At 46.5% G+C, this 18147-nt stretch overlaps 1 protein-coding gene across 1 annotated transcript in view; it reads left to right on the forward strand.

The window, feature by feature from the left end:
• The window catches only part of DDX46 (DEAD-box helicase 46), a 395525-nt gene that overhangs the window by 45051 nt on the left and 332327 nt on the right, over positions 1 to 18147 (forward strand). The window contains exon 4 of the mRNA XM_082254255.1: positions 16592 to 16682. Within this exon, the coding sequence (XP_082110381.1) occupies positions 16592 to 16682 (91 nt within the window). The remainder of the gene's footprint in view (positions 1 to 16591; positions 16683 to 18147) is intronic.

Consider the following 18147-nt stretch of genomic DNA (forward strand, 5'->3'; position numbering starts at 1 on the left):
CACCATAGCACTGGTGTCCCAGACTTTAACAAAGTGGGCAAAACTTTTGCTCCAAGATCTGGAGGGGGGGGGGGGCAGCTTCCCCCTGACCTTGCGGAACCAGTTGGTCCAGGGGTTGCAGTTTGTCTGTGATGCAGCTCCCTTCGTTTCTAGGCTGTACATGACAGCAGTGGAGCTTCGGCACATGATATGGATATCATCATTAAGGGTAAGGGTCTTACAGGGGGGAAAGAGTACTCTTCTTCCACAGGCTGCCAAGGGCAAGAAAATTCGTCACTGACGTGGGCCCCCTTTTTTTTTTTTTCTCTGCTCTTATGCGGCCTTTTTGTCTCTCTCATGATCTCAAGACAAAGGATCGAAGTCTGTCAGGAACACCTCCGAAGATTCAAGGAGAACCTGGTCTGGTAAGCCGAGAGCGGGTTCTTCCAGACCTGCAGACAAGCCCTTTTCTGCCTGAAGGGGCACCCTCACCCGTGCCTGAGGTGGGGGGGGGGGCGTCTCCGCTTCTTACCGGGCCCATGGAACTCCCTGATTCCAAGAGCGGGGTCCACAAGCTTTTTCGGTCTTATCCTCCAGTGCGGTTCTTTCCTTCCAACCTGCGTTTGTCCCCAGGCCGCCTACGGGGTCTCTTCAGGGTGATGCAAGACTTTCTACTACAAAGGGTGATTATTCTGGTTTCAAAATAGGAATGTTTTCAAGGTTTCTATCTAAACCTGTTTCCAGTTTCCAGGAAGAAAGGCAAGGTACGTCCAATCCTGGACCTCATGGCTTTGAATCACTTTGTGCGGATACAGAAGTTCCGAAGGGAGTCCATTCGTACCGTAGTGGCATCCCCACATCAAACGACGCTTGCCTTCAAATTCTAATATATGTTGGTCATTAGTGTTTCCTCCTCTTTGCCGTGGGTGAGGAGCATTATCAAATCATTGCATTACTCTTTGGTCTCGCCTCAGCTCCTCGGGTATTCACAAAAGTGTTGGCATTGCAGCAGCAGCACGGGATTTTTGCGGTACTGGATACCTGGATGCTTTTCTGCGAGTTTCTACAGAGGTGTAGATCAGCGTTTGACCCTGGGCACCATCGAGAGTCAGATTTCACCTTTGCCTGTTGGCCACGAATTTCCTGGTTCACACCTTTTGTGCAAGAGATTCGCCACCTGGCTCCTCTGGTAAGGTCCCCAGTGCCTCTGTGGGATCTTAATCTGGTGCTGTCAGGTTCTTCATAAACCGCCTTTTGAAAATATTTGTGAACGTCCTCTGCTTACTGTTACAGAAGGTGGCTTTCTTGGGTAGCTATTACTTCTGCATGCAGGGTCTCAGAGCTGGCTGCGTTGTTCTGTTGGTCACCTTATCTGGTGGTTCACAGGGACAAAGTGGTACTACATGCCTGTCAGTCGTTCCTTCCGAAGGTCATCTCGGGGTTCCACTTAAATAACGGAATTTTTGTAAAATCTTACCTGTAAAATTCCTTTCTCTGAGTCCTCCGACAGTCGCCGCCTCCTCGGTCATCACTATTGGGTATTGACTTCCGCTCCGCAGGAGTAGCTAGGCATAAGACTTAGTCAAAAAGAACAAAGGCATTTGCATATACACACCCATGGGGGCTGTCCCACTAGGTCAATACCCCCCTGCAGTGACCACTCCCAACTCAGTTTGGTAGCATAGCAGTAGGTAATAACCCAACAACCCCAAAAGAGGGGCGGGGGCGGCGACTGTCGGAGGACTCAGAGAAAGGAATTTTACAGGTAAGATTTTACAAAAATTCCGCTTTCTCTTACGTCCTCCGCCAGTCGCCGCCTCCTCTAAGTCATCACTATTGGGATGTCCCAAAGCAGTGTACACATGAGGGGTGGGGGACGCAACCGTAGAAAAGGCAACGCAGTACCCACATCAGAGAAAGGAACCTCACACGCACAGTAAGAGAACCTTCTGGGCAACATAAAAACAATGCTCAACAGGAGCAACAGCCCAGGAAAGCAAATACCAACAGCCAGGGACCCATAAAAAAGGAGGGTCCTTCATGGCACTGCCTCACTGAGAACCTTGCGGCCAAAGGAGGCATCAGCTGATGCCAGAACATCTACTTTGTAGAATTTGGAAAAAGTGTGCACTGACAACCAAGTCGCAGCCTTGCACACCTGGGCCACCGAGGCCCGATGCCAATAGGCCCAGGACGCACTCACAGATCTGGTAAAGTGCGCCTTAACAGGGAAGGGTGGAACCCGTTCCTTCAAAGCATAAGCCTGTTCAATGGTCTGTCTGATCCATTTGGCAATAGTCGCTGCAGACGCAGCCATGCCCTTCCGAGGTCCCTCAGGAAGGACAAAGAGGGAATCCGTCTTCCGAAAGGATTCCGTAGCCGACAGGTAAGCCCTGATCGCCCTGACAACATCCAAGGAATGCAGAGCAACCTCCTTAAGATGCTTAGGCTTCGTACAAAGCGAAGGCAGGACAATGTCCTCATTAATGTGGAACTCAGAGATCACCTTAGGAAGGAAGGAGGGATGCGGACGAAAACCACCTTATCCTTGTGAATCACAAAGTACGGAGAACGGCAAGATAACACTGCCAGTTCCGATACCCTGCGAGCCGAAGTGATCGCCACCAAAAAGGCAACCTTCTTAGACAGCAGAGGTAACGATATCTCCCCTATGTGTTCAAAGGGAGCACGCTGTAACACGGACAGAACCAAGTTCAAGTCCCATGGAGGCAAGGGCTCCTTCCTGGGAGGAGCCAAATGTCGCAAACCTTGAATGAAGGTGCGAACCAGGGAATGAGACGCCACAGGGCATTGGAAAAGAACAGCCAGTGCGGACACCTGGCCTTTTATCGTGGCCAGCGCCAGGCGCTGGTCCACCCCAGACTGGAGGAAGGCCAACACTCTCGACACCGAGTACGAGCGAGGGGAGAACCCCCTGGACTCACACCAGGCGAAATAGGCCTTCCAGGTACAGTAATAGATTTTACCAGAGGAGGTCTTCCTAGCCCTGACAAGAGTAGGGATAACCTCAGGCAGGGGAGAGACCCCTGTCCTTCAGGACCTGGGTCTCAACAGCCAGGCCGTTAAAGCCAGCGACTGTAAAGCAGGATGGAAGATCGGACCCTGAGATAAATCTTCCCGCATTGGCAGCCGCCACAGAGGCGCCACTGCCAGGTGAACGTCTGCGTACCAGGACCGGCGTGGCCAGTCCGGCGCCACCAGAATCACCAGGTGCGGTTCCGAGGCTAACCTGCGGAGGAACCTGGACAGCAACTGAATCGGAGGAAAGGCATACATCAGACGATACTGATGCCAAGGGGCCACCAACGCGTCCGAGGCGTCTGCCAGAGGATCGCGCATCCTTGCCACGAACCTTTCCACCTTTTGGTTTAACCGAAATGCGAAAAGATCCAGGTCAGGGAATCCCCACTTCGCACACAGCATTTGGAAGACCTCCGGGTACAGGGACCATTCCCCCTGATCCAGGGTCTGGTGGCTCAGATAGTCGGCCTGCCAGTTCTCCACACCCGGAATGTGAACTGCTGAGATTGCCGGGACATGAGTCTCGGCCCAAGACAGAATGCCGGTCACCTCCCGGGCCGCCCAGGCACTCCTGGTGCCCCCTTGGTGGTTGATGTAAGCCACCGCGGTCGCATTGTCCGTCTGTACCCGAACAGGACGGCCCCGAAGACGGTCCGACCACTGGAAGAGACAGTTTTATCGCTCGCAATTCCAGCACATTTATCGGGAGGGAGGACTCCTCCTCCGACCAAGTGCCCTGGGCAGACAGGTTGCCCAGGACTCCACCCCAGCCCGACAGGCTGGCATCCGTGGTAATCACCGTCCACAACAACGGATGGAAGGACTTGCCTTCCGACACCGTCGGGCACTGGAGCCACCACAGAAGAGCCAATCTGGTCTAAAGACTCAATGAGACACTCAGATCCAGGGATCTGTCCCACCTGGCCAGGATATCCGCCTGGAGAGCCTGCGTGTGAACCTGAGCAAAGGGTATCGCCTCGGAAGGCCGAAACCATCAACCCCAGGCCCCGCATGCAGGTCCTGAGTGACGAGGATGGATTGTCCCTGAGGGACCTGATCTCGTCCTGCAAGGTCCAGAGCTTGTCCTCTGGCAAGAACACTTTTGCCTGAGCAGAGTCCAGAATCATTCCCAGATAGGGAAGACGAACCGATGGAAACAACGTCGATTTCTGAACGTTGATGGTCCATCCGAACTCCTGTAGCATCTGCACCATGGTGGACAGATCGCGCAATAGGTCCTGGCTGATACTCGATCTTAAAAGGAGATCATCCAGATACCCCAAGACCGCAATGCCCTGAGCAGGCCCAGAACCATCGCCAGCACTATGGTAAATACCCTCGGAGCCGAAGCGAGACCGAAAGGTAACGCCACAAACTGATAGTGTTCCTCTGCGATAGCAAACTGAAGGTACCGCTGATGACCCTCAAATGGGGATGTGCAGGTACGCATCTTTCGGATCTATCGAGGCCAGGAAATCCCCTGGACTCAGGGAGGCCACCACCGAGCGGAGAGACTCCATACGGAACTTCCAAACACGCACACAGCGGTTCAGCGCTTTCAGGACCAGAATAGGACGCACTTTGCCCTCCTTCCTGGGCACAGTGAACAGATTGGAATAAAATCCCCGAAACCTGTCCCGATGAGGCACCCCCTGAGCAAGAAGGTCCTGCACCGCTTGATGCAGGTCCTGCAGACGCCCAGGAGGCAAATGAAGATTTGAGGGAAAGAATCTGTCCGCTGGCCGGGAAAGGAATTCGATCTTGTACCCTGATCGAATGATTTCCTGAACCCACCTGTCCGAAATCTGGAGCAGCCAAGGTTGGAGGAAACCGCGCAAACGTCCCCCACCCACCCCTGAAACGGGTGAGGGCGCCCCTTCAGGCAGAGCCGGACTGACCCGCCGAGCCGGCATTGCCTGACTGACTTCTGCTTGCCCGCCCATTGCTTCTTCTGGCTGCCCTGGGCCTTGAAGGGCTTGCCTTGGATTGGTTCCGAAAGGCATGAAAGGACCCCTGAGTGGATCGAGGCGCAGAACCCCGCTTGCCACGAAAGGACTTGTTCTTCGGTTTCTGGGGGAGCAAAGTGCTCTTGCCCCCTGTGACGCCCTTCACCAGGGTATCCAACGCCTCGCCAAAAAGGCGAGAACCATTCTGTCCTGGGGCCAATCCTGTTTAATTTATTCATAAATGATCTAGAGGAGGGGATATCGAGTACAATCTCAGTATTTGCGGACGATACTAAACTAAGCATGCCAATATCTTCTATACAGGATGTGGAAACCTTACAAGCGGACCTAAACAAAATAACGGGGTGGGCAACTACATGGCAGATGAGGTTTAATGTTGATAAATGTAAAGTAATGTACTTGGGGGCCAGAAACCAGAAAGCAAGCTACTCACTAGGGGGGGGGAACCTCTGGGGGAGTCTAGGATGGAAAAAGACTTGGGGGTACTGGTAGACAACAGGCTTGGCAGTGGCATGCAATGCCAAGCAGCTGCAAGCAAAGCCAACAGAATATTGGGATGTATAAAAAAGGGGATTCACTCCAGAAATAAAGAGATTATTCTCCCGCTCTACAAGACTCTGGTCCGGCCACATCTGGAGTATGCTGTCCAGTTCTGGGCACCGGTCCTCAGGAAGGATGTGCTGGAATTGGAAAGAGTCCAGAGAAGGGCAACAAAAATAATTAGGGGAATGGAGGACATCAGCTATGAGAAGACTACAAGCACTGAACCTATTCTCTCTAGAGAAGAGACGTTTGAGGGGGGATATGATATCGATGTACAAATACTGTACTGGCGACCCTAGCATAAGGAACAAACTATTCAGAGTAAGGAAATACAACAAGACACGTGGCCACTCACTAAAACTAGAGGAAAGGCGGTTTAACCTTAAAATGCGTAAGGGGTTCTTCACTGTAAGGGCGGTAAGGATGTGGAATTCTCTTCCACAAGCAGTCGTATCAGCAGGGAGCATTGATAGTTTCAAAAAACTATTAGATGGGCACCTTAAAGACCACAACATACAGGGGTATACAATGTACGCTTAAAAGCAAACACACACACACACATCATAGGTTGAACTGGATGGACTGATGTCTTTTTTCAACCTCACTATGTAACTATGTAACCAGCATAGGGAAAATCAGCAACTGTTTTCCGCGAGGACTGGTCAGCCGACCAGCTCTTCAGCCATATTAGTCGCCGGTTAAGTACCGAGACACTAGATAAGCGTGCTACTAAAGGGGCCTCATTTAAGGCCGCATCAGATACATGATTCCTTGGTGAATTTGATCCACCATATCTAGCCGGGCAGGCGGAACAGCATCAGACACGAGGTTGCTCCTAAGCACCTTAGTCCAATCAGCCACCGCCTGAGCCACCAAAACGGACGCGAAAATGGGTCTGAGCAACGAGCCCGCCACCGTATAGGAATGGCGGGCTAGAGACTCAAACCGCCGGTCCGTGGGATCACGAAAAACCGGGGTATCCTCAGAAGGAACCAAGGTAGCCTTGTTTAACACGGCCACAGTGTGATCCACCTGTGCAGGCACACACCATCGTGATTCCGTAGCCGGTGCAAAGGGATAAAGCAATTTGAACCTACTAGGTACCAGGAATGGACGTTTTTAAAGTGCGCCACATTTCATTAACCGTGTAATGAAACTCAGCGGGGCAGGGAAAAACCTGAGCCGACTTGCGGGTCCTGTGTGTCCCAAATGAGGACACTATGCCCGGAGGACTAGGCTCATCCTCCAAATGTAGTGTTTCCTTTACAGAAAGTATCAATTCATCCATGGTCGTGCGCTCTTCAGGCGACCCCGGGGAGGAGGTATCAACCCCCTCCACCTCTGCCTCCCCCTCAGACCCCAGAGGGTCTAAGGATGAGCGAGACCCTGAAAAGGGCACGCTCGCTGCAGCAGCCATATCACCATCTGAATCAGAAGAGAGAGACAACCTGGGCCTCTTTCTAGCAGCACGTTCAGCCATCAGCATTTCCATATTGGACACCAAGGTCGCCACTTCAGCGGCCAAATCAGGTCTCAGAGGGGCCACAGGAGAACTGGGGTCCCCTACCAGAGCTGGGGGGAATTTGCTGTCCTGAGAATCCATTGCTCAAGGAGAAAACAGTGCAATAAATTCGGTACTGTCCCTTTTAAGACCGCTGCGGAGTGCGCAGCCCACCGCTACAGATACAGTGACAAAGACCCCCCAAACAGGAGAAGAAAACTGAGCCAGAAATTACAGTACAGAAGGTAATGAGAGAGAGAGTCTGCAGAGCCCCGCAGAGTGTTACCACCGATGTCCCGCTTCAGAGGAAAAGGAAGTGCTGTCAGAGTAGGCTGTACTATAAGCTGCATGACTCAGGGAAAATGGCTGCCCCATAGGACTGAATGGAAGGCTCCGGCAAAATGGCCGCCGAACATGCGGTCGGAACGATCGTTCTGCCACCGCAAAATGGCGTTGGATGGCGCCAAAACAGCATGTAGTATTGCCCATAGTGAAGCCCAACATGCTTGCCCATACCTAAAATGGCGGATCGCGCGGTTTTACCCCACTGCGGCCGCCACACACAGTCTGCACCCCCACAAGCACCGAAGTGACACAGGGAAGGGGACCCCCAAAAACACACAGCACCGCAGCGCATGCACAAGCGATCCCCACAGGGACCGCATCAGGGAGTCGCACAGACATGGGGGACACACAGCAACACAGGACTGCCACCCCAGACAGAGGCCCCACACAGAAGTACTTACCTGTACCAGATGGCGTGGGGAGCCTCTCAGAATGGAAAGCCGCTGTCCTCCTCTGACAGGGAATGCCGTTAGCCAGGGACATTACACTGCAGTATGGCAGATGTGTCCAGTGAGGTAGCCACCTCACGGCTGCATACCTGCTGCGAGCAGGGATGGGTCGTTTATAACGCCAGGACGAACCACGGCTGAACGCTCTGGTGGGCTGGGGGTCCATCTGACCGTCTGCCCTGGAGAACCAGAGCGGTCAGTCCGAATCCCAGCACCGCATGAATCCATCTTCATCCGAAGAATCGACTAAAACTAAAGCTGACAAAATAAACAGCTAGTAAAGTAAGAAAAAAATGAAATTTTCAAAAGAAAATCAAATAAAGATTAGATAGGCTTCCCTGTGCTGGGGCTACAGTCTCAGCCTAACTACTCCTGACGCTAGGCATAAAGAAACTGAGTTGGGAGTGTTCACTGCAGGGGGGTATTGACCTAGTGGGACAGCTCCCCATGGGTGTGTATATGCAAATACCTCTGTTCTTTTTGACTAAGTCTTATGCCTAGCTACTCCTGCGGAGCGGAAGTCAATACCAAATAGTGATGGCTTGGAGGAGGCGGCGACTGTCGGAGGACGTAAGCGAAAAAGACATTTTATTGCCATCATGTCCTAAGCCGAAACATCCAAAAGAAATTGCTTTTCATTCCCTGGATGTGGTTCGGGCCATCAGAGTGTACTTGGCCACTAGTCGGTTCGTAAATCGGGATTCGTTGTTTGTTTTTACGGATGGTTCTGTACACACATTCACAAAGTTTTACAAGGTGGATGTACTAGCATCTGCGGATGCTGCGTTCGAGCGCAAAGTTTTGCAGGCTGCTGTTGCAGAGGCTCCTCCCTCTTGAGGGTGTATTCTTTTCTGGTAGGTGAGCTCCAGTTGTTCCGGGTTGAGCTCCTGGTTGGCTAAGTTTAACCCTTTTGGGAAATGTTTATTGCTGTGTTTTTCCCACCCCTCATGTTGACGCTGCTTTGGGTCGTCCCAAGGGTCATAGAAGATATGGAGCTGTGTCCATCAATGAATGAAAGAGAACTGGATTTTTGTCTTATAGTTGACAAGGTTTCCATTCAAGGAAGAGGATTCTGCATTATAGGATAAATCTCCAAAGCTGGATGCAGCTCTATCTTTTGAAGATGCAGGGACTCTTACAGATACAATGGATAGAAAAGCAGAGGGTTTTTAAAGGAAGGCATGGGGCGCAGGGGCAGCTAACTGGACACTGGATCTCAGGTCGAAGCAGTTGAAAATCCTCCCAGAACTGGATACCCCTAAATAGGACATTTTAGACTCGCTCCCTATTCTCAACAAAGCCAACACTTGTATATTGTAGATGCTTCCACCAAGGCCATCAGGTTTTTGGCTAGACTGGCAATCTGGCTTAAAGCCTGGGCAGGGGATGTGGCTTCTAAAGCAGAATTATGCTCATTATCATTTAAGGGTAATTTTAGTATTCAGTGAAGACTTGTATTCTGTATTGGAGATATCTGCAGATAACAAAAAGGCTTTCCAATACCAAAGAAACATTCCAAAAAGCCACGGGTAAAAAGGACCAAAATAGACCCTGGCAACTGGGGAAGGGTAAAGGCAGAGGGGAATTTGTTTAATTCCTCCCAAAGACAAAAACCAATGACTCCCTTGCAAGGCTGGGGGCCTTCCTACCCTTCTGGCAAAGGGTTACAAACAATGGGTTAATCCTGGATCTATTCAACATACAGGAAAATATTCCAAGTCGCTTTTTGGGGACTTTACTGCCAATGGACATGGCAGCAGCCATGGCGAATCGAATCCATCAGTTTTCTCTCATTCCTTGAAAGCAAGGGTACGGGGGGGGGGGGGGGGGGGTTCATCAGAAGAAAACCTTCGGGGAAATACAGGTTGATCCTGAATCTTAAATTAAGTCAACAAAAATGTTTACAAAAAATTCAAAATGGACACAATATTTACGACAAGAGAGCGATTTATTGAAAGGAGCTTTCATGGCGGCAATCAACCTAAAAGATGCGTACCTGCATTATTCGATCAGAGACTGTTCCAAACCTTTCCTCAGGTTTGCAGTGAAGGGACCAGACTACTTTTTTTTTTTTCAATTCAATTCCCTCCCCTTTGGGTTGGGGTCAGCTCCTAGGATCTTCACAAAAGTCCTGGCAGAAGACTTACACGGGTTAAGACCTTTGGTATTCAGAGAATACCCTACCTGGGTGATCGTCTTGTATATGCTGAGTCCTCCACAGAGCTAGAGAAAAAGAAAAACCTAAACTGTACAATGGACCATCTGCAGTCGGTGGGGTGGATAGTGAAAGCAGAAAAGTTGAATTTGCGCCAATCTTAGAAAGCGGTCTTCCTAGGTTACATTGTAAATGCAGTGGAAAAAAAGTATTTTTACCAGAAGAAAAGAGATCTGCTAAAGATAGAAACTTCCAATCTCCTACTGAGGCAGGCAGTATCCATCAGGGAGATGAGGCTTTTGGGTCTCATGATGGCATAGATCTCAGCAATGTCCTGGGCTCAGGCACACAGACTACTGCAGAATTGTTTCCTATCCATTTGGAACAGGCAATGGAGTACCCTGAGTGAGTGAGTAATTCTGCCGGATCAAATAAGAGTCTTTACATTGGTGGCTGCCTGAAGACAACTTGTCAAAAGGAAGATCTTGGACGCAGGAAAACCCAGTCCGGATAATGACAGATGCGAGTGCGTGGGGTTGGGGAGACCACATGGAGCATCTGGCAACCCAGGGAAAATGGGATAGAGAATAGAAGTCCACTGTAAGGGAGTTAAAAGCCGTATGGAAAGCTCTTCTCTCCTTTTGGACCCCACATAAAAGGAAGATATGTTTTGGTACTATCGGACAATGTAGCAGCAGTGTCCTACAAAAACAAACAAGGAGGTACGCAGGCTCCCTCCCTCATGGAGATAGCGAAGCTAATCCTTATGTCAGCCATTCACTTCAAAGGGGAGCTAAATTCGCTAGCAGACTTCTTAAGCAGGGAGAAGATTTGTCACATGGAATGAAGCTTGAATCAGGAAGTGTTTGAGGTGATCACAGAGATGTGAGGCCGACCACTAATCGATCTGTTCGCCTTGTCCAAAAATGCGAAGGTGAAAAATGTTCTCCATTCACAGGGACTCTCGCAGTCTGGGTGTGGATGCATTTGCCTTCCTGGTCTGGATGCATTTGCCTTCCTTAGGTTGGAGGATCTCTTGTACGCTTCCATTCAGGCTCATACCAAAGGTGATTCAGAAAATCAACAGCGAAGAAAATCCTAATCCCTCCGGCTTGGCCAATAAGATCATGGTTTGCCGCTCTACAGAAACTGTCCTTAGCAACATCCTGGAGGCTGCCAGAGAGGAATGATCTGCTGGTCCAGGGAGACTTGACTTCTGAGCGGATGCTGTTAAACAAAGGGTTTTTTAGAAAAAAGTGATTGACACGATCTTAAACAGTAGGGAAAAATCAACAAATTTAATATATGCTAAATTTTGGAAGAAGTTCTGCTTTTTGGCTGAGGGACAATAACAGGATTTCTGGACCTATTGTTCCGGCAGTATTGGACTTTAAAACGGAACTGACCGAGGGTTAGCTCCCAATACTTGCAGGTGGCAGCCTTGTCGCAATTTCTGGATATCAGATTGGCAGAACACATGCTAGTAAGAAGGTTCATCAAGGCCGGCTCTAGGAGGAGAGTACCGTGGTCCGATATGTTGACAGTCCTTCAAAGTTTTGCCTAACAGCCTTTCGAGCCATTAGAAGAAATTCCGTTAAAAATAACCTACAAAACAGTGCTTTTAGTGGCACTGGCCAGAAGAAACTGACTTACAGACTATGTCCATAGCAGAGCCATACTGCTCCATTCTGTCTGATAGGATAATTCTATCTCCGGACCCAGGCTTTCTTCCCAAAAGTGTCAACAGACTGTCCGAGGCAGGATATCATTATGCCATCATTCTGTGGGCAAGCCAGTAACCCTAGGGATGAAGATTTGCATAAAATTGATGTAAGACGGTGCTTATGTTGCATCGAGCGTACTAAAAATGGAGAAAAGTCCCTAATTTATTCCTACTATATTTGGGACCCCAAAGGATCCGCTATTTAAAAAACTACCATCGCCAGATGGATGAAGGTTTCAATCAGAGGCCATGCAACTGCCTGTTTTGAGGCTCCTCAGAATCTTGGAGCCAATTCCACAAGAGCCCTGACTATGTCCTGGGCTGAAAGGGCAGGAGCTACACTGTTCCAAATCTGCAAAGCAGCCACCTGGTCGAGTTTCCAGACATTTTGTCAAGCATTAATATCTGGATCTCCTATCCCTGAACGATCAGGCTTTAGGAAGAAAGATGCTTCAGGCTGTGGTCCTCCCTAGCAGGTATGGTTTCTATGCTTTCCTGGAAGATGACTGGGGAAAAACCGACGTTATTACCTGTTAACTTGATTTCCAGGAATCTTCCAGGTCTGCGCTGCTAGTTCCCACCCTGTTTATGTAGGTTTTAATATGGGTGGTAACCATGAAATTATCTGTGCCTTCGGTTATTTGTTAATCCTGAGAGACAATATAAAATATTCAGTTAATCAAATAAATCGTGAAATGAATGACAAACTGCTGCTCGCTTGGAAATGTTAACATAAAATACAATAATTAAAAAAAATTAAAGTGTAACTAAAAGCAAAACTTTTCCTTAAGTTTTAAACAGCGCGCAGAGGGATTAGAACACCTGTATTTTTTTTTATTGCTGTCTGTGTCTTAGGGAAATTCATCCCCCCCTATTTGTCCTGTTTATCCCCCCCTATTTGTTCTGTTTACCATTATCATTGAAAGTGGAACTAAAAGCAAATCAATTTTTTGGGTTATTCCCAGAAAATTAATACAGTAAATCTTACAATGGGGATACTAGTTTTAGTGGCCTGGGAGTTCCCAATGCCCTTATTTTCCAAGGATTTCCTCTCATTTCCCATTTGGCTATGGGGCAGGAAGTCAAGGTAAACCTCCCCAATGAAGCACAGATGTGGAAATAAAAAATGAACCAACAATCCAAAATGAAAAAAAAAAAAAAAAATTGTCTATAGTTCTAGTTTAGAAGTAAAAACATTTTTGCTTGTAGAAATAAAAAATCTGTAGTTGTCGGAAAAAGAGAAATCCAAACGCTTCTGCATTGTAACAGGTTCTAACCCAGGGTTCCTCAAACTTTTTAAACAAAAAGCCAGTTCACTGTTTGGCGGCCAGAGGTAGTCATTTGGAGCAATAAATATCCAGTGTCTGGTCTGTAGGAGTAAAATATGCTCCAGTCCCAGTGGGAGTGTTGGGTTACCTGGTATCAGTGGTCAGTTGGAGAAATTATGCCCTGATGTCTGTGGAAGCAATAAATGCCCTATATCAATCAGAAGGTGTAGTAGATACCGAAAGATTAGTGGGAGTAATAAATGCCTTTGCATCAGTTTTCAGCAGGAGTAAAACATGACCTGACACATTATGGTCAATATGAGAATAAGTGCTTGTTGATTGCATCGGTTCGAGAATTCATTGACAGGTGTAGTTGACCACCTGACCTGCTTTCTTTGCCTGCTGATTTTGAATTCCTAATGACTTATATGGTATTGGCATCAGTAGCAGGAATACAGTGCCTCTGGCATTGGTGTCAGTGGGACTCTGGGAGGGTTACAGTGCTTCTGGCATTTGTTGGCATGGGTAGAAATGACCTGTGTGTCTGTTACATCTCCCGTGCGCTTCTAATGGCGATTTCCTGGCCAAGGCTATACAGGCACCATCAGAGAGGAGACTGATTTGTCCATAAATGTGCATTACCAGTAGGGATGATCGAACTTTTGAAAAGTTCGGTTCGGCCAGAACATCCGAACTTCCCGAAAGTTCGGCCCGGATTTCAGAACCCCATTGAAATCAATGGGACCCGAACTTCGGTAATCAAAAAACACAATTTTTAAGCCCGAAAACCCAATAAATGCCCCTAAAAAGTCCCTAGGGTTCTGGGTCATGCCCCATGAACTATTAATCACACAAAAAAAGTTCTTAAAAATTGTCATTTTTGATAAAAAAAAAGCCAATTATTGAAAAAAAAAAAAAAAAAAAAGAGAGATTTTTTGATTTTGACTTTGGATTTAGTATCTGGGGGGGGGGTCTTAAAGGTGTACATGTGAAGTTTCAGCTCTGTAGCATGTCCAGAACCATGACAAAAAAAATATAATTTTTCAGTACAACAGGGATGTGGGACCCTCCTTTTACACCTATATGATCTTTTTTTCTGGTTCTGGACATGCTACAGAGCTGAAACTTCACAGGTACTACTTTTAGACCCCCCAGACACAAAATCACACAAAAAAAGTTTTTAAAAATTGTCATTTTTGATAAAAAAGCCAATTATTGAAAAATTTAAAAAAAAGAGATTTTTTGATTTTTTTACTTTGGATTTCGTATCTGGGGGGTCTAAAAAGTGTACATGTGAAGTTTCAGCTCTGTAGCATGTCCAGAACCATAAAAAAAAAAGATCGTTTGTATTAGAACACTTTCAGCTTAGGGGGTTAGCTTCTCTTCTCGGTTTTCACACCTTGCCGGTTTTAAAGCAGGCATTTTTTTGGGTTCTTTACAGTCAGGAAAAACATCTGAACTTGTGTATAGTGGTACTGTGCACAAGTTCTGATGTTTTGCCTGCCTCCAAAAACCCCCAAAAAAAGGCCAGCAAAAACACACCTGGGCATTTTTTTTTTTTTGACGCTAGCGTTTTTTTGGCATTTTTTGGGGTTCTTTTGAGGCAGGCAAAACATCTGAACTTGTGTATAGTGGTGTATATACACACATGCATATATTTATATACACACCTAGACATATATAGGTGTGATAGTAGCAGAAATATATGCTTGCGCTAATGAAATCATTTACAGTAATATATTTCTGCTACTATCACACCTATATATGGCTAGGTGTCTATATACATATAATTATGTGTGTGTGTATATATACCACTATACACAAGTTCAGATGTTTTGCCTGCCTCAAAAGAACCCCAAAAAATGGCAAAAAAAACGCTAGCGTCAAAAAAAAAAATGCCCAGGTGTGTTTTTGCTGGCATTTTTTGGGAGTTTTTGGAGGCAGGCAAAACATCAGAACTTGTGCACAGTATCACTATACACAAGTTCAGATGTTTTTCCTGACTGCAAAGAACCCAAAAAAATGCCTGCTTTGAAACCGGCAAGGTGTGAAAACCGAGAAGAGAAGCTAACCCCCTGAGCTGAAAGTGTTCTAATACAATCTTTTTTTTTTTTATGGTTATGGACATGCTACAGAGCTGAAACTTCACATGTACACTTTTTAGACCCCCCAGATCTGAAATCCAAAGTAAAAATCAAAAAATCTTTTTTCTTTTTTTTTTTTTTTTCTTTTTTCAATAATTGGCTTTTTTATCAAAAATGACAATTTTTAAGAACTTTTTTTGTGTGATTTCGTATCTGGGGGGGTCTAAAAGGTGTACCTGTGAAGTTTCAGCTCTGTAGCATGTCCAGAACCATAAAAAAAAGGATTGTTTGTATTAGAACACTTTCAGCTCAGAAGGTTAGCTTCTCTTCTCGGTTTTCACACCTTGCCGGTTTCAAAGCAGGCATTTTTTGGGGTTCTTTGCAGTCAGGAAAAACATCTGAACTTGTGTATAGTGATACTGTGCACAAGTTCTGATGTTTTGCCTGCCTCCAAAAAATGCCAGCAAAAACACACCTGGGCATTTTTTTTTTTTTTTTTTTTTTTGACGCTAGCGTTTTTTTTGGCATTTTTTGGGGTTCTTTTGAGGCAGGCAAAACATCTGAACTTGTGTATAGTGGTATATATATATATATACACACATGGATATATTTATATACACACCTAGACATATATAGGTGTGATAGTAGCAGAAATATATTACTGTAAATGATTTCATTAGCGCAAGCATATATTTCTGCTACTATCACACCTATATATGTCTAGGGGTATATATACAGACCTATATGTGTATATATATACCCCCTATACACATGTTCAGATGTCATGTCTGACATCAAACATGTCCTCAAAAAAGCACTGGCAGTGGCAGCCCCTGCAGCATGAAAAATGTTTGGCTGGTGAGAAGCCATATGCCTGTCCCGAAGCAAATGATCATTTCTCTATAGCGGTCACCCTGCTATGGAAGGGTTTTGTCACCCTTCCATAGCAGTCACTGTCCGTTAACCCTACACTACACTATGGTCCCCTTTACACTTAACACTTTCCCTACAGAAACTAAATTTTTGAAGCTAACTTAAGTGTAAAGGAGCACTCTAACTACACTAGATATCCCTTTCCTCACACTAAAAATAGCTAAATGACACTTTGTAACACATTAGAACAGAACAGCATTCCACTCTCTTCCATGTCCCGTACAAGAATGCTAGGAATTTGGCGGGGGCGATCTTATATACTGGGGGGCGTATTCACTAATGATTGGTCTAGGGACCCCCTAGTCACTCCAATCACATTCCTAGCATTCTCCTGCCCCCTCAATTGGCTTTTGCTAATGGTTCTGGTCCAATCACGGGCTTTTAAAAGCCCATTTCCTGAAGCATTGCATTTTGGTCGGTTCTGGTTGCCGAATTCCGAACTTTTTGGGCAAAAAGTTCTAAATTCGGCCGAACCTCGAACACCCAATGTTCAGGCCGAACCGTTCGATCATCCCTAATTATCAGTGCTTTTCACCTCATGCATGGATATCTGAGCTGTGGCGTAAACAAGCTCTAAAAAGTTACTCTGTTCATTTATTTAGATCGAAATCAAAAGAGAAGACAGACGTTCCTGATGCAAATAAAGAAAAGAAAAAGGATGAAGAAGAAAAGGACAAAGAAAAGGATGTAAACGTAAATATCACTGTGTAATTTAAGTATAGTTTTAAGAGAGGAATACATTTGTGTCCTCAAGACAGAGTGAAGTGGGGAGGCGAGAGGGGAAAAAGTTTTTTGGTTGTTAAATGATGAACTTAGAGTAAGTTCTATTATGAGGGAACTGTCAGTGCATTCATATAGTTATATAAAAAAAAAGGAATGAAAACCAGACTCAACAAAACTGAAGGGAAAATGCCCCAAGAACAAGCAGGAACTGAACACAGTTGCAGTAGAGGCCTGGCCGAGCATCACCAGGGATGAAACCCAGCATCTGGTGATGTCTATGCATTCCAGACTTCAGGGCATGTTCACATAAGTGCGATCAGAGATTGCATGTAATTCGAGGCGCACTGCTCCTAAATTACATGCGATCTCTGTGCGGTGCAAATTTCAGCCATACAGTTTGTATGGCTGAATTTGCACCGCAATCGCACTAAACACGCACATGACCCTTTTTTATCCCAGCAGAATCGGATAGCATGGTGGTTCACACTAGTGCGATCTGATTCTGTGCAAACTTGCAAATCGCACTGCGATATGCGATCTCAACTGGGGGTGTCCACTTTTATTTTACACCCCCTGCGTATCGCATATGGCAGTGTGAACTGCCAGGGGTGCGGATGCAATGCGGGAACACGCTGCATATTCGCAGCGTTCCCGCATCACAGAAGTGTGAACCGGGACTCAGGCTGTAATTGATTGCAAAGGATTTGCAACCAAGTATTAAAAAGTGAAAGTTTTGATTTATGATTTGTTAATCTGTCCCATTACTTTTGGTCCCTTAAATAGTGGGAGGCACATATACAAACAGTTGTAATTCCTACACCGTTCACCTGATTTGGATGTAAATACCTTCAAATTAAAGCTGAAAGTCTGCAGTTAAAGCACACCTTGTTTGTTTTCATTTCAAATCCATTGTGGTGGTGTATAAAGCCAAAAAGTTTAGAATTGTCTGTCCCAATATTTATGGACCTGACTGTAGGTCCGAGAATTCTTTAATTTTACCGCCCTGGAGTGGAGGCAGTCTCCAGCTAGGAGGGGGGGGGGGGGGGGTCTCTGTTTGTGCAGAATACAATAGTGCATTCCCCATGCCTGGCAGGAAGTCTGGGTTGTCTTTTTAATGGTGTGAGTGGGCTGGGTGTCGAGGTGATGCCCGTCTGCTTAGCCATTGGAGCACTTATTGCGCTTTTTGACAGTAGCAATTTTGTGCACGTTGCACTCAGTATTGGACTATGTTTGAGCAATCACATTGGACTGTCACACCAGTGTTAATTTGTATTTGTGATCTTTGGTTGCACTAAGTACTGTCACACTTAGCACTGTAGCACTTTGCATTTATTGCACCTGATGTATATTGTATCAACACTATTAAGCTTTGTATTTGTGGTCATTTATTGTAATTATTAATTTTGGATCTAGCACGGTTGCACTTTTTATGATA

Source organism: Pelophylax lessonae (assembly GCF_965119305.1).
Source record: "Pelophylax lessonae genome assembly, chromosome: 4".
Classification (NCBI taxonomy): Eukaryota; Metazoa; Chordata; class Amphibia; order Anura; family Ranidae; genus Pelophylax; species Pelophylax lessonae.